Here is a 20,368-nt window from a genome sequence, read left to right as displayed (position 1 = left end):
TTGGCCTTTCAAGCCTGCTTCGCTCTCCTTCCTGACCACAGGGCACATCAAATGTAATTCACTGGAAGTGGAATATTTTGAAGTGTGGTTATCCACCACTGTAATGTCAGATTTAACATCAGGGAACTGTTTTTCTAATAAGGGAAGACTGAAGAAGATATTCAAAATCAAGTGGCATTTGGACAGAATAAATAGGATGAAACTGTTCCTATTTTGGAAAGGATCAAGAACTTGGCGGACAGTTTTAAGGCAAGAGAAGTAATGGCAATGTAAGGAGAAACCTTTCACTCAGTGAGTGGTCAGGATCAGGAATGCACTGCCCGAGTGTGGGGTGTAGGCAGATTCATGCTCAATTGCCCATAGTGTCTAGGGATGTGAAGACGAGTGAATTAGCCATTTGAAATGCAGGGTTACAGGGATAAGGTGAGGGAGTTGGGTCTGGATGGGATGTTCTTCAGCGGATCGCTGTGGACTTGATGGAGCGGTTGGCCTGCTTCCACACAATGGGAATTTTATGATTGAAGAAAGAATTGAAGTATTATTGAAAAATAAAGAACGTCCAGGATATAGGGAGATGATGTGGAATAGCAGATAAGTGAACTGTTCATCTGGACAGCAGCACAGACATATGGACTGAATGGCCATTTTCTGTTGTGTAAATGATTCTTAGTCTTTGAAAGTCTTGGGTTAAAATAACTCTTCAAGGCTGCACTGAACTGTCAGCCTGAATGAGGCATGAGCCTACAAACAGTTGCTGCAGGTGAGAAAGATACTTCCTGAGGCTAGTAGGATGGATTGGAACAATGACACAATGGATTTTACCAAAAATTAACTAGCTAGATAAAAAGGAAAAAGGGCAGGACTAAGCACTGGGGAGGAGGCGTAAGTACCAACAGAAGCTGCACATTTCTCCAAAGACCTTAGTGGCAGGAACAGCAATGCCATGCCCTCATTTAATAGCATTTGGTGAGGTGGGATGGTGAAGGGTGGTGGTGGTGGAGTGATGGTTCTGCTCTGGCTTTGAATGCTAACCATGCTGTAACAAGTGTCCATCAGATCCAAAGGTTGGGACAATTCTACTGACCTACCGGCTGACTGACACTCACCTGTCCTTGTGCTGCCGTCTGCTTGTGGTGAGACAAACTGCAATGTTATCCCAAGCCTTCAGGACATCACCCTGCCCAGCAGCTTCACAGCCAAGCTGACTCCAACACTCATCAAACACGGCCTTCCATTTCTCATCAGGGTGCACTGCAAGTTTACCCAACTTCCTGTGAACACATTAAAATGTACAGTGACTCTGAAAATCAGAACTGGGACCAACTGTGAGACTGCCAGGAGCAGCAATCAACAGGGAAATTTGCTGTTCACTACACTCGGTCTTGCTCACGCACTCCAGATGTTTATGAAACTATGAAAGCTTAACATCTAAAAGTCAGAAGGAGACACAATTATATGGCTTTTATAAACAGAGGAGGAAATTCCCAGGTTTAAACACTGATCTGTGTCAAGCCTGTGCATCTCTGTCAGGGCAGTGATGCCTCAATGACTTCAATGTCCCACTTGCAAAGAAGGGACACAACTTGGTTCTCTAATGTTGAGTTCTCTCTGCAAGTATCAAGCACATCAGATAACTGAATCCAGCTCTGCTTAGTGCTTCATACTGCCAAACACCACTTTCTTCCCTCTTTTCATGAGAGGAGAGCTTCTTCAGCAAGTGGCACATGCACACATCGCTACAGTCAACCAAAACGTGTACATTCTGCTTGGAGTGGGGAGAAAATGAATCAATGGAAAAGATGAACGAAATGGAGTTTATAGTGCAGTGCAACAGAAACCTCATTGCGCTGCAACTAAGTGCAATCCTTACCCAAGGGTTGGATGTATTTGTCATAGAAAGAACACAACAAAGGTTCACCAGACTGATTGGTGGGGCTGTCATGTGAGGAGAAACAGAAAAAAAAACTGGGCTTGTATTCTTAGGTCCAGAAGAATGATGAAGAACTCTCTCAAGCAAATATACAAAGACTTGGAAATGTAGATGTAGGTGGGATGTTTACTGGGCGACAGTTGGTGGGTGTGGGGAGATCTAGAAATTGTGAAATTAGTCTCAGAATTTGGGAAGAGAAACCTTTTCTCTCAGAGTGGAGAATCTTTATAGCTATCGACTGCAGGTATTGTGGCAATTCCTATCATCAAAGGACATTTAGTGACCATATTTTGCAATGTTAAAATTAACAGGAAAATGGGAATGGTGCAGATAAAATGACCTTGAAGTCGAAGATCAGCCATGATCTAGATGAATAGTAGAGCAGCTGAGGGGCTGAATGGCCTATGTCTGCTTCTATTTCATATGTTCTGAAATATAGTCACAATTGCCAGCCACTAAACAAGACTTCTACTGTAAAACTGCTCACTCATTAAAAACTGTGCATGTATTACAGATCTGTTCTAGTATTTCTCAGATAGATATAATTGACAGACAGTCTGCAGAGAGAGCTGTTGTTTGGATGAGACACAACTTTGATCAAGACCAATACAACTTACAGCACACGCGATTTCTCACTGTCGGACTCATATAAGTTAGGTTTGAAGTATGTCCCCGCAACTTTAATCCCTGCACCCCACTCTCCATTGAAAGTTCCTTCAAAGTAGTCACCATTTTGCATGGTCAGGATTCCCTGCAGATACAAAGACCTGGATAAGTCATATTTATTTGCAATGATTCAGAATTGCAGAAATGAAGCACAGCATCCTCAGTGGTATTATGGTGTCTCAGAGCTCATGTAAAACCTCCAACTACATGCCCAAAAATGTTCATTCACCTCCGATACCATCAGATCTTGGTGCTTAAAGATAGAATTTAAACACCAATGACACAGTAACCCCGGAAACAGGGCTGTGCAGAACCCCTCAATTTATATCACTAAAACAGATGATCTGGTCATTATACATGCTGTTTGTGGGAGATTGCTGTGCACAGATTAGCACAAACATTTCCTTTAAAATTACGTTTTACAGGCGCTACATTGGCTGAAAAATGTTTTGGGGTGACCAGAGGCTGTGAAAGATTCTATATTAATGCAAGTCTTTCCTTTCCCTGTTACTGTCCCCTTTCCACTCAGTCGAGTATACCTGCATTCCACCAAAGGAACCTGCCACGATTGGCCACAAAACGTACTCGATCAGAACTGGGAAAGGTAAGTTTCCATCATTCAAAGAGGACACTGTTGGCCTGTACCTAAATATGTTCTGTATACCTGCCTTGAGCCCGGATCCAGGCCCATGGCTGAGCTAGAAGCAGGAGCTGTTCCAAAGACCACCTAGCTTTACTGAGACAAGACTGTAAGATTGTTTGATTTTTCTGGCTTCATGTTTTCTTTTGATTTATTTTCTGTGTTTGAAGATGGTACCAAGAGTGGCAACACTAAACAAGATTTTTCACTATTTGTAATAAATACACGTGACAATAAATCAAATTAATATATGCCTTCATACTCTTGGATAGTAAAAGTAAATCCATCTTATTTTATACATTGTTAATGCAGTTAGTATCTACTGGATAAAAGCAAATTACTGCGGATGCTGGAATCTGAAACCAAAAGAGAAATGTTGGAAAATCTCAGCAGGTCGGGCAGCATCTGTAAGGAGAGAAAAGAGCTGGCAAGCCACAGGAAGGTCCGGGACCTGATTGCGTACAGACAAAACGCCGACTGGGTGATCGCTTTGTTGAGCGCCTTCGGTCTGTACGCAATCGGGTCTCGGACCTTCCCGTGGCTTGCCACTTCAACACACAATCCTGCTCCCAAGCCCACATGTCTGTCCTTGGCCTGCTGCAATGTTCCAGTGAAGGTCAATGCAAATTGGAGGAACAGCATCTCATCTTCCGACTAGGCACGTTACAGCCTGCCGGTCTCAACATTGAATTCAACAACTTCAGATGATTATCCCATCTCGATCCCTTGGTTTTCATTCTGTTCCGTAATTTTATTTCATTTATTTTATTGCCTTTTTAAATATTTTTTTCACTGTTCTATACCTCTTATTTCTTGATCGTCTCTTTCTCTCGCTCCCCTCTCTCATCACCTTTTTTCTCTCCTCTTCCCCCTTTGCTACCCTTCTCCCCTGTTTTCCATTTTGCCTCTGCTTCACCCATCCCCCACATATCTTGTCACATAGCACTGGCTTCAGCCTTGGTCATTCACAGCTCCTAATCTCCCTATAATCTCTCTATATGCACTGTCAGTATCACCTCTTTATTGCTACCTTTGCTTCTGGAGCCATGACTCACCTTCTCTCAGCCGAGTATAAATACCTCCCTATTTCTCCCCTTTTTTTAGCTACGACAAAGGGTCAGTTAGACTTGAAACGTCAGCTCTTTTCTCTCCTTACAGATGCTGCCAGACCTGCTGAGATTTTCTAGCATTTTCTCTTTTGGTTTTAGTATCTACTGCTTTGGCTTTAAGGTATGTTCCCTTGTCCTGGAATCTAGCGCACATACTGACATTAGCCTTTTTGATTTTGCTTTGGACTTGACCTCTACAGTTTACTGATCAACAGACATGGATTTCAACATCTCCTTGGACCTGCACTGTTGATAACTTTTCATCAGTAGAAACGATCCACACAAGCCTTTTTTTGGGTGAATGGTGGATTAGCTGTGTTGAAATCTGCTCCGAGTTTTGTTTAATAACTTAATCCACTGATGACTTGTAAATTTATGCTTATTAAAGCCTCAGTACAGATGCCTCCAAAAAGTAAAGATTATGGGCTAAATATTACATTACTATCTTCCTTCCATTTGGTGCAATATCAATTGGAAAGAACAACTAGTGTAATGCTTAGCTCATTATCCTTGCTCTTTGTCTTCTACTGCTTGAACAATCTCCGAGCCATGAAAATAATGCAAGATCATAGAGATGAACAGCATGGAAACACACTCTTCGGTCCAACTCCTTCACACTGACTCGATATCCTAAATTAATCTCATTTGCCAGCATTTGGCCCATATCCCTCTAAACCCTTCCTATTCATGTACCCATACAGATGCCTTTTAAATGTGGTAATTACCAGCCTCCGACACCACCTCTGGCAGCTTGTTCAATACACTCAACACTCTGTGAAAAAGTTGCCCTTCAGGTCCCTTCTAAATCTCTCCCTTCTCACATTAAACCTATATCCTGTAGTTCTGGACTCCCCTGCCCTTGGGAAAAGACCTTGGCTGTTCACAGTATCCTTGCCCCCTCATGATTTTATCAACTTCTGTAAGGTGACCCCTCAACCTCCGATACTCCAGGGAAAATAGCCGCTGGTTATTCAGTCTCTCCCTTCAGCTCAACCCCTCCAACCCTGGCAACATCGTTGATAGAGGTTTATTGGAAGATTGCTGTTCAACAGCTCGAGCTGTTTAAATCTGGATCAACATTTTCATTTAAAGCAACAACAAAGAATTGTGGGTGCTGGAAATCTGAAACAACACCAGAGAATTGCTGGAGAAACGCAGTCGGTATGGTAGCATCTGTGGAGGGAAAGCAGAGTCAACATTTCAGGTCCAGTGACCTTCTTAAGAGTTTTGTCAGCAATGTCTGTTGTTGTTTCAATTTTCTCATCAATTTACCTTTCCATTTAAGATCCAGTCATCTGAGAACTCTCCTTCAAAGCTGGTGTCATCCTCGGAAAGCAGGATACCAGAGCCCTGGACAAATGAACCAGACTCTTGATTACTGCTCAGAATATGTTGGTTGGGATCCCCTCCATCACAGGGACCCAGAACCCAACTTTTATACCATTTCATATTTATGTCAAGAACTTCACATAATAAGCATACACTCCTATTTCAACAGTCAGTCTCGTTAAAAAAAAAGACATTGTGTCAAAGTTCGTTGTCTTGTGCATATCAGCACAACTTCAACAACCCTGGATCATATCACAGCCAATCCGTTTGGCTGTTCGTGACAGGCAGAGTATTGACCAGACTCAAATTCTTGCAATTCAGATGTCATGACTAATGTTAAACATGATTGTGATTGGACAGTGCTTGCTGAATAATCCCAAGTATGCGAAGAATTGTTCCTGTTAGGGTGAAAGGCAGGGCTGGTACGTATAGGGAATGCTGGATGACTAGAGAAACTGAGGTTTTGGTCAAGAAAAATAAGGAAGCATATGTCAGGTATAGACAATAGAGATCGAGTGAATCCGTATAAGAGCATAGAGGCAGTACGAGTATACTTAACAAAGAAAATCAGAACGGCAACAAGGGGACATGACATAGCTTTGGCAAATAGGGTTAAGGAAAATCCAAAGGGATTTCATAAATACATTAAGGACAAAAGTGTAACGAGGGAGAGAATAGGACCCTCAAAGATCAACAAAGCAGCCTATGTGTGGAACTGTGGGAGATACTAAATGAGTATTTTGTATCAGTGTTTACTGAGAAGGACATGGAAGATATAGAATGTGGGGAAATAGATTGCGACACCTTGAAAAATGTCCACATTATAGAGGTGGTGTTGCTTAAAATGCATAATGGTGGATATATCCCAGGACCTAATCAGGTGTGCCCTAGAACTGTGACAAGCTAGGAAAGTAATTGCTGGGACCTTTGCCGAGATATTTGTATCATTATTAGCCACAGGTGAGGTGCTGGAAGACTGGAGATTGGCTAACGTGGTGCCACTACTGAAAAATGGTGGTAAGGAAAAGTCAGGGAACTATAGACCAGTGAGCTTGACATCAGTGGTGAGCCAGCTGTTGGAGAGAATCCTGAGGGACAGGATTTGTATATATTTGGAAAGGTAAGGACTGATTAGGGACAGTCAACATGGCTTTGTGCATGGGAAATCATGTCTCACAAACTTAGTCAGAGATGTACAGCACGGAAACAGACCCTTTGGTCCAACTCCACTGGGGTTCGCAACCCTCAAAAAGTGGCAATGAGAGATTGCTGGGAGCCCCATACATCATATGTTACATATGCTACATCATATATAGTCTGCACTGAGATTAATGATTCACAAATGAGAGTTTCTTTGAGTTGCAGGTATTCGATTAAAGGTTAGAAAAAGTCAAACATACGGCCAGTTCCAGAAACTGATGTGGATTTCATCTCAAGCAGGGACAGTTTGCTCATTAAGAGTATATAAATTTGCATCTACCCAAATGACCTGAACAAAGACTCACCATCATTTTATTGTTGCTGAACGCACCCTCGTAGTACAGGCCAAACTGAGTGACCACAACTCCATTGCCATGGCGGATATCATCCAACCACATGCCCATGTACTTCTCACCTCTGAAACAAGGAGGACAGCTGCATTTGTAAGTGGAAAGCACAGACTTCATTTAACAACCAGGGTTCTAATTGGATGTAATCAGGCAATTTCCCAAAAAGAAACAATTAACATAGAAGGCAAAAACGTACAGCTTTACAGTATTTAAAATACTGTGTTCAGATCTGTCAGTACTTGTGGAAGATAGGTAGGTTCACATTTGGGTTAGGACGTTTTAACGGATCTAGAGTGAACAAAAGAAAAAAGAGAGGTGACAGGGATAGAGGATGAGAGTGTGAGGGAGAGAGAATGAAGTAAAGAGAGAAAGAAAAAGTGGAAGCAGACACAGGTATGACTCATTGGACAGTGCTAAACAAACCCAACAACACTGCAGAAACATCTTCTGTGAGAAAGAGAGCGAACATCAAGAACTGTGCTGACTTGTCACTCTACGGATATAGCTGCTTAATCCCAGGATCTTAATGTAGCAGTAACTCAAAATTAACCTTTAAATCAATGTCCAATTGCTTTTTGAAAATTACAGCGAAATTTGATTCCCCCACATAAATGGTACATTCCAGATGATAACAATCAGCACTCTCTCAATTCTATAACTACTGAAACCTATCAGTAAGAGCTTCTTTCTATATAATTAGTTCAAATATGGACCATAACCTTTGGTTATACTCTGACCCTTGCAAAATGTCCTTCACCACCTCAGTGATATCCTTTACCCTGACACCGTGGGTGGCACGGTGGCACAGTGGTTAGCACTGCTGCCTCACAGCACCTGAGACCCGGGTTCAATTCCCGCCTCAGGCGACTGACTGTGTGGAGTTTGCACGTTCTCCCCGTGTCTGCGTGGGTTTCCTCCGGGTGCTCCGGTTTCCTCCCACAGTCCAAAGATGTGCAGGGTCAGGTGAATTGGCCATGCTAAATTGCCCGTAGTGTTAGGTAAGGGGTAAATGTAGGGGTATGGGTGGGTTTCGCTTCGGCGGGTCGGTGTGGACTTGTTGGGCCGAAGGGCCTGTTTCCACACTGTAATGTAATCTAATCTAAAAAAAAATGGACACAGAGATTTGGTTCCATCTTCAACTATCATATCCACTAGACATTTCTATTCTCTGCTGTGTACCTTCACCTGTAATCATACCCCATGTGTCATTTGTCCTATTGTGTCACAGATATCATTTAGACTACACTCCAAATTGTTGAGACTCACCAGTGACCAGAGATGGCTGGATGGCTGGTCTGCAATGTAGAACAATGCCAACTGCATGGGTTCAGTTCCCATACTGGCTGAAGTTATGAAGGCCTTGCCTCTTTCTTGAGGCATGACAATCCCCAAGCTCTCTCATGAAAGTAAGTTGCTGCTCTCTCATGAAAGCAAGCTATGGTCCTCTGGGAATACGATGACTTTCACTTTCAAAACTCAAAACCAACTTAGCAAACATCACAATCCCAGACTCTTCTCAACTTGATGACCTAACCTTCCTCACCTAAATCGCTTAAAGTCTGGGCTTTAGAATGATCACCACCTGGAATGCATCATCTTAGAAAGTCCACATGCTTTATAACATCAATGACTCAAGTTTGTAAAGATAATAGCTTTTTATTATTCTGTATTTTTGATTGCAAACTGAATTAAGAAAGTAACTACTATAAAAAAAAACCAAGGATTGATGAAGGATCACCTCACCTTTTTCAAAACAAGTAACCTGACACTCATTGTAAGGACAATTCATCCAGCAACAAGTCACTAATTGGTTTGTGGAGGGACCAGTTATTGATGACAATGGCTTCCAATGGAAGAGGAGAAGAGCAGCTAGTTTAGCTCTGCAGTGAAAAGCATCTCAAAGCTGATAATACTTTTTGTGTCTTTCTAGCTGTTGTAAACGAAGACTTTTAAATGATTTGTCAAAGATCTTTATAAAAGTGGGAACCAGTCAACCTGCAAACAAGTGACGGTATCTGGGGAGGGAGAATCAAAGAGCAGCAAAGCTTGAAAAACCCAAAAGTACCATCTCAGTGAACCCTGTGAACAGAGACCATTGAAATACCTTTCCGATCTTTCTCTCCACTCTAAACACCCATGTTTTTCCCCTGTCTGTGCCTGTGTCTGCATGGGAAAGTTTATCAAGTGAGGATGAATGTTTTAACTTGTGGAATTTATACTTTCATAGCTTATAATCTGGAATTAAGAATCTAATGATGACATGAAACCATTTCTGACTGCCAGGAAAACCCATCTGGATTCACTAATGTCCTTCAGGGAAGGAAACTGCCATTCTTACCTGGTCTGGCCTACATGTGACTCCAGACCAACAGTAATGTTGTTGACGCTTACCTGCTCAGTAGACAATTAGAGATGGACAACAAATGCTGGCCTGGCCAGTGATCTCCACATCACGTGAATGAATAAAGAAAATTGTTTCTCTGTAGCTAGAGTTGTTTATTGAAAATAAATAATAATTCTTGTTACAGAAACTTGGTCCATGTTTTTGTCAAGTAAATTAGAGAATCCTGCGTACCTTTAAAAATGTTTCATGTTTGTGTGATGACTGCAGGAATAGTGGGGCTCGATTGTCAGCACGCTATCCCAGTGAGGTATAACAAGTTAAAAAAATTCTTAAGTGCTGGTACTAGAGGCACTTCCTACACACCACTGTCTGGGATAAACAACACATGTTGTAATTTCCACATAGGGCAGAATGTGCTGGCTTCAGGTCTGAGCTGTCTTGCCATTACACTGAAATTAACTGTCTATTTAAAGTGCTTTTCACTTAGCTTGCTCCAGATTTTCCATTTGCTTCCCTGCATTCTCTTGATGCATATTAATTAGCATCTGCTTCCTTCTCACACCTAATTCCCACTCATCATTTTAAAAGCTTCTACTCTATACAGTACACAATTCACACTCTGTGCTCTTGCAGGTATAACCACTTAATATTTGTAATTCATTCACCAGTTTCCACAGGCCAGTCAACCCCTCCCCCATTCACCCAATGATCAATACCTACTTACAACTGTATGACACTGAAGCCTCCAATGATTTGCAGCTCTTTTAAAATCTGGAGAACTCAGTTAAATTACAATTTGATAAAAACACAATACTTAACCACAACTTACCTGTAAAATGCCACACATATCCAAATTCCTGTTTTAAAATCTTCACTCTCCTTGCAGTTCACTCCTTTCTCTGCACATGACTTCTCTTTCTATGGGAGCCGACTGTGCATAGATTGGCTGCATTTCTGACATTACAATGCTGATCCTGATTCAAAAAATACTGTTGAAGAGGGAGGCACATTGCCAAACCTCTATGGTCAAGCTCCAAGTTTGGCTCTCTTACACTTGCTAGAAGTGAAGTGTCTTGACGCAGGGACCTGTTCTCTGCCATCAAAAGGACTATATTCAAGCCTTGCAAGTTTTCCAAATTACCCTGGGACTTCCTTTTCCCATGGCAACAGCACAGCCCATCAAAATTAACTTGCCAACTCATCAACATCCTGGTCTCCTGCTTTATAAATAATTGTGCACATGTGAAATTTGGTGTCATTGTATTTGTCCTGATGAGTGCAAGATGAGAAACATCGGCAATACTCTTTCTGAAAAGAGTCAAGTTATGGACTAAGCAATTTTAAAAAAAATAATGAATATAGAACAGTACAGGAAGCTCCGTAGATGTGAAAGGCATTATAGAAATGAAAGAATTTCTACCTTTCTCTGAAAGGCTCAAAAAGAAAATTCACCACATTGGCGGGAGGAGAGGCCTTTGTGAGAGACATATTGGTTACTCTCAGACAGATAAGGATGGAACCATGAGAAGATAGAGATGGTTTGGGGCAGAGATAAGGCAGGAGTGGCTCAGGTACAACACATCAGTTGTACTGATTTGCTGTATGCTCTATCTTGGAAAACAATACAGAACTAGGCAGAGATCAACTCCAGAATCTAGACGATCCCCAATCCAACAGATACATCCGATGATATTCCTGGCTCAAGCCAAGCCTGCTTTCCATGTGTATTCTCAAGGCTTCCAACAATACCCACAGGTACAGCAGAAGGAACATATTTGCCTATGGGGTATTAGCTGTTAAAATAAACTGCCAGGCCCTCTGTCAAACACAAAACTATAATCTTCTTCTCATGAAGGTGCTAACTCACTGGGATATAGAAGGACGATTGGGCAGAATAGAGTGGCACATTCAGCAATTATAATAATATAATGACCCTGACACTGAGGAGATGGGAGGCTATGGCAGGAGATCACTGGATGTGGCTGGGTTGCATTGGGGAGTGACCTGTTCAGTCATGTCCCACAATGTCATATGTGGGTCAGGATCCCAATTGGCATACATTGACTGATCAGGCTCCAAAACCAGTGAATTATTAAAATCTCCGAGCAGTGGGTAAGAGAATGGCCTGCACCCCTATGGGCTAAAGCCCAATAATTCTGATACCAGGGAACAGCAATAATTAACCTCAACTAGTTGTTATGTTCCACATATGGCAAGGTGATTCGAAGAATGGGCTAATGAAGATCAGGCCTTCCCACTGGCTTCTAGTGGGAGTGCATCAACCCTAATTTAGGGATATATTTAGGGAGGGGAATTTCAGGTACTTGTTATGGAGCTGCAACAAGTTATCAATTTGTTTAATGATCCATGTCAGTGGGGATTTGGGGATGTTTAGACAACAAACACCATTCCTTGTTGCATCACCAGACACGAAATAACAATTGTCTGAGAGTCCAAAATTTACCACCCGAGCAAACACACAAGTTAGATATCCAAATTCAAGGCCCTGCAGGCAGCTGAACTAGACTAGACAGAAAAGGAAGATCCCAACAAGTCAGCTGATCCCAAAAAGTTGCCATTTCCAGGACATCAAGATGGTATTGTGCACTCAGAGAGACGGGTAAACTAGCCACTGATGCTAAGCTTATAATCCAGGCTGTGATGGCACATAAATCAAATGGTGAATTCACACTCACCATCGTGACTCATGACAAGTACAATGGCCACTCTAGCAAACAAAGTCCAGGGTGAGTTGCAGACAAGATGTGGAAATGAGTTGAATTGCCTGGGAGCATTGAGTTTTTGATGACCTGCCAACTTGATTCAGCTCACACATGTATTTCAATGCCAGTAGGTAAAACTGAATAATTTATTCCCCTGCAGCAAGTTTGGAAAATACAAATTGGGAACAAGAGTAGACTGTTCCGGCCATTGAGCCAGGACACTCTCCTATTTGTTGCATGTGCTCAGTCTTGTGTGGGCCACACTACTGGGCAGGTTTCATTACCTTTCAGTGAGGTCAGGCTATTGGACAGGGTGCCATGCAGGGGTGAAGTGGTCCATGCATGGGATGGAGGGAGGAGAAGGAAAAGGGTAAAAATGGATGGTGCCTGGGCTCACCCTGTGCCTCCAGCTGGCTGGTCACTGAGGTGCGCTGAAGATGGCGCCTGGGACGTCCACGGCCAGGACCATCCCACCCTCCTGGCGGGGGGAGGACGTTTGATGGCGGGCGTTCTGCAAGGGGACAAGAACAGTCAGAAATAAAATGGAGAGGAAATAAAACACAAGGAGTGGATTTTGCTCACCTCCCACTTCCCTCACTCAGTGTCATGTCCCCTCTGGGGTCCAGAATCAGTGGCATCAGCTGCCTGTATACCTCTCCACCTCTCCTTGTGCCCCTTCCCTGCATCAACTCCTCAGTACTTTGCCCAAGTGACTGTGCGCATATGAGCATGCCTGGAAGTGGATCATAGAAAACTATTCCACTTCAAGAAGCATCATGGGTGAGCCCAGAATCTATCTACAGCTGATGTAGCAGGACCCATGACAATAGGGAGATGGTAGCACAGTGATAGGAGCAATGTAACTGGACTAGTAATCACGCGGTCCCTGACAATGTTCTGAGGTCAGGTTCATAGTGGGATTTGAATCCATGTGGAAGCAGATGCCAGAATTATAGAAAGAGTGAGGGGCAGGAAACAAAAGTGCAGTTGGAAATATTACAGGCAAACCAGTCAGAAGGAGCATGGTGGGAGTGAAACTAGGAGCACATAAAGAGAACAATGATCATAAAGCACAACAATGATGTACAGAAAACCCATGATCACAAAATAAATCATGACAAGGCGACAGAGCTGCTGATTGCTGGATCAACAGCCAGCACTTTGGCAAGGGCTCAAGTTTAAGGAAGGAGGGGTTGGATACAATGCAGTAGATCTGCCCTGGTAGTTATGATGGATCTATGGGGGCTAGGAAGCAATGGTCAGTCTGGTTGTACCATTGGCTGCAGACTTTGATGGATAACTTTAAAGAGTGTTGTGTGGGGGGGGAAGCAGAAATCAGAATTACGATTGAATTTGAATGCTCACCATGTGACACTTCTTTCTGTAGTTTCTTTCACCAATCTGAGACCCCAGAGTGGGAGGTCCAGTGGAATGATTTGTTGAGGAAATGGGTTCCACAAAACCAATTCACAACTTGTTCAGTGTCTTATTCCTTGCACATCACATGGTTAGGCCAGTGTGTTCTTCACACAGTGAACAGCTGCACCAGTCACAGGTCTCGTGGTGCAGTAGACAATCCCTGGCCTTTCAACAGAAGCTTCAGTTTCGAGTCCCACTCCAGGATTGGAAACAGATAAAAGTGCATGCTTTGTCTGCCTCATGAGCTACTAGACGCAGGGAAGCTTCCAGGTGTAAGCACCTCTGCACACTCCAAAGCTCTCCAAAGTTGCTGAAACTGATGAGTTTTCTCCACCTTGGAGACTTAAGGCAGATTACAGGTCCAAAGACATTTCCCAAAAATTGACAATATAAACATAGAAAATGAGATACCAACTGCAATACACTCATCGCATCTGATTACGCATTTATCAGACAAGTCTCTAAGCCTTGTATCAGTTACAGTCTCATGTCAAAGTCAGAGCATTAAGGATTCAAGTCCTGCTTCAAGGAATTGATGACACATTCATATTTGATCATTCAGCAGAGTACTGAGGAAGTGCTGCACTGTCAAGAGGTTTTTTTTTAATTCATTCATTGGATGAGGATGTTGCTAGCTGGACAGCATTTATTGCCCATCCCTAATTATCCAGAGGGCAGTTTCGAGTCGACCACGTTGCTGTGGGACTGGAGTTACATGTAGACCAGAGCAGCTAAGTACGGCAGTTTCCTTTCCTCAAGAATTTAGTGCATGCACTTATGGAGGTAAGGTGGTAGGAAGTGGAGAAACTATCACCTCCTTCCTTGTCTCCCATTTCAATTCAACCCAGGACAGGAAGGGTTAAGGACAGTCATCCTACTCAAAGGACAACTGAAGTCCTGAAAGACCTCATCCCACCTCTGCTGATACTTTATCCTGGTGTGTATGTCTATGGGTCCAGTTAGGGGAGTATCCAACAGAGGGACCCATAAGATATAGAAGAAGAATTAGGCCATTCAGTCCATCAGATATGCTCCACTATTTGATCGTGGCTATTATGATTCTCAACCTCATTCTCCTGCCTTTTCCCTGTAACCCTTGGTCCACTTACTAATAAAGAACTTATCTATCTCTGCCTCAAATCCACTCAGTGACCCATGGAAAATCAACCCCCATCCTTGACATGACACTAGTACCAACTCCACTCCCACTGTCCCCTTGAAATCCCACCCTTCATTGGGGTAACCCTGACTGCCATCCTTGCTTTGGTCCAAGGGCTCCTGCAACTATCCCTCATGACGGCCCCACAGAAGCAGTGGCAGAGGCTACCGCTTCAACTGGTAATGTTGGCACTGCAAAGCTGCCTGCCTCTGACTGACTGGCAGTCGTTTTACCAGGAAAGTCTGGGGCAGCCAGCAAGACTCCTATGTGAGACTTAATCCCACCGAGCCCCAGAAGTGGCAGCAGTGAGGTTACCAGCTCTCCAGCTGGTGAACAGCATTGCGGCCATGATCATTAAAACGTGCCCACTGCTTTTCAGCCGACGTGTTAATCTGAGGTCTTGTCGGCCTCTTTAACCTGGTATAAATGATCCAATGGATCCATAAAAAGAGCAGGGGAATTCTCCTGTGTATGGAGTAATATTTATCTTCCTACTGTCAGCACCAAATCAGATTAACTGGTTGTTATCAAATTGTTTTTCCAGGAATGTACACTCAATCATGATTACACTACAACCACTTTTATAATATCAATTACCTCTCCACTTCCAATAAAATCCATCTGCTAACAAAGCCCTCATCTTTGCTTGTCACCTCCAGACTCAAGAAACGCAAAGCTCCCCAGGACCAGCTTCCATAATTTCATCCAAACATCTGCTGTCATTATGCTAACCAAGTCCTATCAGTCCTGTCCTTACAGATGCCTCATTTCCTTAACACCATAAATTTAACATTCTCACCATCAACCGAGATGGACTGACCTACTGAAGCAAGATTCTTCATACTTGGTTTCATGGTACTATATGACCCATGCTTTAGATTATATTGCCATGACCAAATACAACTTAGACTTTTTAGAACCACAGCCAGTTGGATCTTTAATGCTAAGGGGCTACAAATCCTTTAGTTCCAAACCATACTTCGCAACAGAGGAAATGTTACAGGTCAGAATTTCAACTGCACATTGTAGATCACAGCGAATGAACCATGAACATGGAAGCCCATAAATATATTATCATTCACATTACTGTCTTACAGAAGGCACTTATGTTCCAAATAACATTGTATTACCTAGTGATGTCATCAAACACACCATAGCCCATTTTTTTGTCCTGTGCCCATTGTCCGATGAACATGCTGGGGGAAGACGATGTCAATTTGCCACTGCGGAGTAAGCCGTGACCATGGCGCATGTTGTCTTGGAAACAGCCTTCATACACCTCTCCTGTGGCATATCTGTCGAGGAGGGGAGACAGAAAAGGAGATTAGTCAGTCTTATTGTATCATATAACATGTAGCCAGTTGATCAGAAGGTGGCTTTAGGCCCCTGTTGTACTCTTCATTGAGTATAAAGGATTATTACAGAATTTAATGGACACCAAGCTATTGGTTTGCAGCTCTGACATTTTTAAAGTTTATTATAAAGTGTGTTCCTAATTTTTGTGCATCAAGCTAACCAGAGTAGGAAATACTCTTCACTGTGGCTCAGTTAGCACCACTGTCACCTCAGACTCTTAGTTCTGGGTACCAGTCGCACTCTGGGGCTTCAGTACAAAAGTCAAGACTGATACTCCAATGCAATACTGAGGGACAGCTGCACCACCAGAGGTGCTGTTCTTTGGATGAGATGCTTAATCTAAGAGGCAGATGGGATTTATAAAAAAGTTCCCATCTGCCACTACTTGAGGAAGAGCTGGGGAGCTATCCTTAATGTACTGATCAATATTGATTCCTTAATCAACACTAGGACAACATTCTCTGACCATTATGACACTGCCAGTAGGACATTGCTGTGGGGAGCACACTACAACAATGGTTACACTTCAAAAGTACTTCACTGGCTGGTGGTTGTGAAAAGTGTGATATAAACCCTAGACAACCCGGGAACGCAGAAGCAGGAGGTGGTTATTCAGCCCCTCCGGTTTATTCTGCTATTCAATTAGATCATGACTGATATTTAACGCAACTTCATTTACCGACCTTTGTCCTATGTTCTCAGATACCCATTAAAGCGATCAAACTCAAGTCTTAACGTTTCAATAACCCAGCATCCATAGCCTCTGGGGAAGAGAGTTCCAAATTTCACATATTCTACATATAAGAAATCACTTCCTAATGTTCTGAAACAAAGTATAATTGTAGAATTCAAACTCTTTGTTCTGGGTTCTCCTACGAGTGGAAATAGTTTCTTGATATGTACTCCATTAAATTCCTTTACCACCTTGCTTTGATCACCGCGCCATCTCCTGAATCAGGGACAATCCATTATTGTCGAACATACTCACAAACTATGGTCAGTGGTGGTGTTGAAGTGAGATGCAACTGTATAATTGGGAGGGTGGGGGGGGGGGGGGGGGGGAGAGGCGGCACACATATCTAACTAAAACAAGTTGCAGTCTTCTTCTTGACCTCTCCGCCTCCATCCTACTCCGACCTATCACCCTCACCTTGACCTCTTTCCACCTATCACATTTCCAACGCCCCTCCTCCAAGTCCCTCCTCCCTACCTTTTATCTTCTCCTGCTGAACACTCTCTGCTCATTCCTGAAGAAGGGCCTGTGCCCGAAACGTCGAATCTCCTGTTCCCTGGATGCTGCCTGACCTGCTGTGCTGTTCCAGCAATAAAGTTTCAACTTTGATCTCCAGCATCTGCAGACCTCACTTTCTCCACAAAAAAGCTGTCCATCAGAATGGCTCTACCATGAAATCAGCTAATGGGCATAAATCAGGAGCACAGAGCCTCACAAAAGCAACAAGCAGACCACATCAGGACAGCAAACCACCTTCTCAAAATCAGCAAATTTTGAGATTCCAAAAGGCAACAGATAGCTGAAGTGAGACCTGACCGTACTTGTAGATTCCATGGCCTTGCATCTTGCCTTCTCTCCAGTGGCCTTGATAGTGATCGTTTTTCTTCATCGCTTTGTTGGGTAAGATGTACTCTCCATACCTGTGAAGGAGAAATTAAAATCTTTAACAGCCCACATACACGTCTACCAGAAGGTGTTTGTCCTCCAAAGAAGAAATAAACCACAACTCGATGAAGTAATCAGAACACAGATAAAAACTGTTCCATTCACAAGGGCTGACTCATGACAGCAAAGTAACAGTGTCTTCTTTCTTCTGTGGGGCTAAGCTCTGCTTTCCTGGTATTTGATGTTTGCCAAATTGATATTTTAAAATATTTTGGGCAATCATATCTGAATTATCAGGCTTGAACCCAGCTTATATTCAAGACATATCCATAACATTTTGCCCAAACTACAAGGGAGTTGAGGGTTAATAGGGAATACAAATAATTTCAGACGTGATCTTACTGAATGTCGGAGCAGGCTTGAGGGGCTGTGTGGCCTACTCTGCTCTTATTTCTTACGTTCAAGGGAACACAAGGCTCAGGTCTACAGTATCATTACCCAGTGACAGTGGTCACTTGGAACAAATCCACGTTACCTGTGAAACAAGATACCCTGAATTGCACCAGCCGATTGGACACTGCTGTCTTCTCACAAAGACATGTGAGGCTCCACGGGTTCCAGCCCCTTGTGTTCCCTCACCCAAAGCAAAAGGAGGTAGGACTTGAATTGCTATAGTGCCTTTTGCATCCATGGAGACTTCCAGAGCTCTTCCTGGCCAATAAACTATTGTCACAGATGCAATGTAGGCAACACCAGTTGTCAATCTACCCAAAACAAGGTCAAATAGACAGCAATGAGAAGAGCCACCAGATACGTTCCAGTTACGTTGATTGAATGGTAGTTATCGGCAAGGATATCAAGGAAGGTCCCTTGTTGCTCTTAAAATTTCACCATGAGACCCGTAGCATCTTCCTGTTACAGTAGAAGGTTTTATCCAAAGATGACACCCCCTTTAGTGGCGTGTTCCCTCAGAACTGGACTGAAATCGCAAACCTGGGTTACAGACTTGAGTCACTGGAACATGCTGCCACTGGTCAGAACTGATACCCGTATGGCCACTTGTCATGGATAAAAGAAGAACCAGGGTATTGACAGGATATTTAAGTGCAGACAAGTCTGTTCTGACCCATTATCCACAGGGGTATGCTTTTCCCACAGGAGGCGCTAGAGATAGTCAGCAAAAGCAGCTCCAGCCGATTTTCACCTCCTTCCACCTCTCAGCCATATTTCTCATCCTAGGGAAAGTCAACCAACCCAGTGGAGCTCAGATCAGAGATTTCTATTTTGACTCAACTTCGATACTTACCCATCCTCTAACCCATTTCTGAAGTCACCAGTGTACATTCTCCCATCAGGCCACTGCAGCACACCCCTAGGATTGGGAAACACAGGTCAGAAGATACTGAGAATCAAGTTGAAAGTATGAGACCCACCATCTTCACAACAGATGTTACAATTCCTACCCTCATCCAAACAACTGCTATGTCCACCTTACCATACCCAATGTGTTCACACCTTTCCACATTTCTATGCAGGTCTGTGTGTACTCACCCACATCCTAACCAGTGTTCATCGGTCTCATTTTGCCCACACCCATCAATCCATCCTGCCAAATCATACAGTGATCATCACTCTACACCCCTTCTACATACCACCACCCCCCCATAACCCGCTCTTTCCCTTACCACACGCTGCACCCCCCAATAAAAACCCTCTCTTGCCTCTACTCCCCAGGGGCACATCGTACTTGCAGGTTTCCCCATTGGCCTTCATTTGATTTCGAACAATCAGTCCGTCTGACAGTTCCTGGGCCCCAACCATTGGCTAACCTCCTTTCCAGAGGGTGCTAAATCTTTGAGCATTGTGTCCATTGACACTTTCACCTTCCAGCTCCTTGTCAATTGATAAGAGTATTCCAGGTTTAAGAAGCATCACAAAAGTGATTTCCTCCCACGGGGTTTCTGGCAGGGCATGCCTGCAGCATCAGCATTACTCTTGGATGTGTGGAGCTTAGAGGGGTACATTGTTGGCATGATACAGAGATTTCAAAAATGTTGAAGGAGGAGTCACCATGGAAACAGGAGTGACCATACTCAAAACCTGCCTTTTATTTCTGCTGATTAAACACTGATGCCTTCATGACTCTGTGTACACATGTCCAACTTCAGCCAACTGGTCGTGTGTGTAATGCCGATCCCTGCCAACTGGTCACGTGTGCGCGCATGTGAAATCCTCATCCTCTCAGTGTGTTCAACCTTCACTGTTTGTACAAAATAAACACTCACTTGCCGTGTGGTTTTCCAGCCAACCAGCGACCCTCGTAAATTGCCTCCTTCAGTCGTGGGTCCTTGTAGAAGGTGTAACTGGCCGTACGCGAGACTGGGGGTTCTGATCGTGTGGCATTCCCTGGTCCAGGGGGCAGGTAGTCCTCAGCACCACTCAGTGCCTGGTCCACAGCTTGGTTAATTGCTCTTAACCATTTGGTCTGAAATGGGATCACAGCGAGACAGTCAGCACTTCATAAT

At 43.4% G+C, this 20,368-nt stretch overlaps 1 protein-coding gene across 8 annotated transcripts in view; it reads right to left on the bottom strand.

The window, feature by feature from the left end:
* The window catches only part of als2b (alsin Rho guanine nucleotide exchange factor ALS2 b), a 150,771-nt gene that overhangs the window by 11,023 nt on the left and 119,380 nt on the right, over positions 1-20,368 (bottom strand). For 5 of the 8 annotated variants that reach the window (XM_087988788.1, XM_087988787.1, XM_087988790.1 and 2 more), the window contains 9 exons: positions 20,129-20,328; positions 19,150-19,215; positions 17,780-17,878; positions 16,000-16,164; positions 12,689-12,802; positions 7,180-7,291; positions 5,618-5,695; positions 2,548-2,681; positions 1,107-1,271 (listed from right to left, as the gene is read on the bottom strand). In XM_087988788.1, the coding sequence (XP_087844914.1) occupies positions 1,107-1,271; positions 2,548-2,681; positions 5,618-5,695; positions 7,180-7,291; positions 12,689-12,802; positions 16,000-16,164; positions 17,780-17,878; positions 19,150-19,215; positions 20,129-20,328 (1,133 nt within the window). The remainder of the gene's footprint in view (positions 1-1,106; positions 1,272-2,547; positions 2,682-5,617; positions 5,696-7,179; positions 7,292-12,688; positions 12,803-15,999; positions 16,165-17,779; positions 17,879-19,149; positions 19,216-20,128; positions 20,329-20,368) is intronic. The other 3 variants (XM_043693131.2, XM_043693133.2, XM_087988791.1) reach the window with 2 other exon arrangements.

Source organism: Chiloscyllium plagiosum, unplaced genomic scaffold (assembly GCF_037043375.1).
Source record: "Chiloscyllium plagiosum isolate Xiang-an unplaced genomic scaffold, Cpla_swu_hap1 HiC_scaffold_7, whole genome shotgun sequence".
Classification (NCBI taxonomy): Eukaryota; Metazoa; Chordata; class Chondrichthyes; order Orectolobiformes; family Hemiscylliidae; genus Chiloscyllium; species Chiloscyllium plagiosum.
Note: the sequence above shows the minus strand (reverse complement) of the source record. Positions and strands in the feature narration are given on the sequence as shown.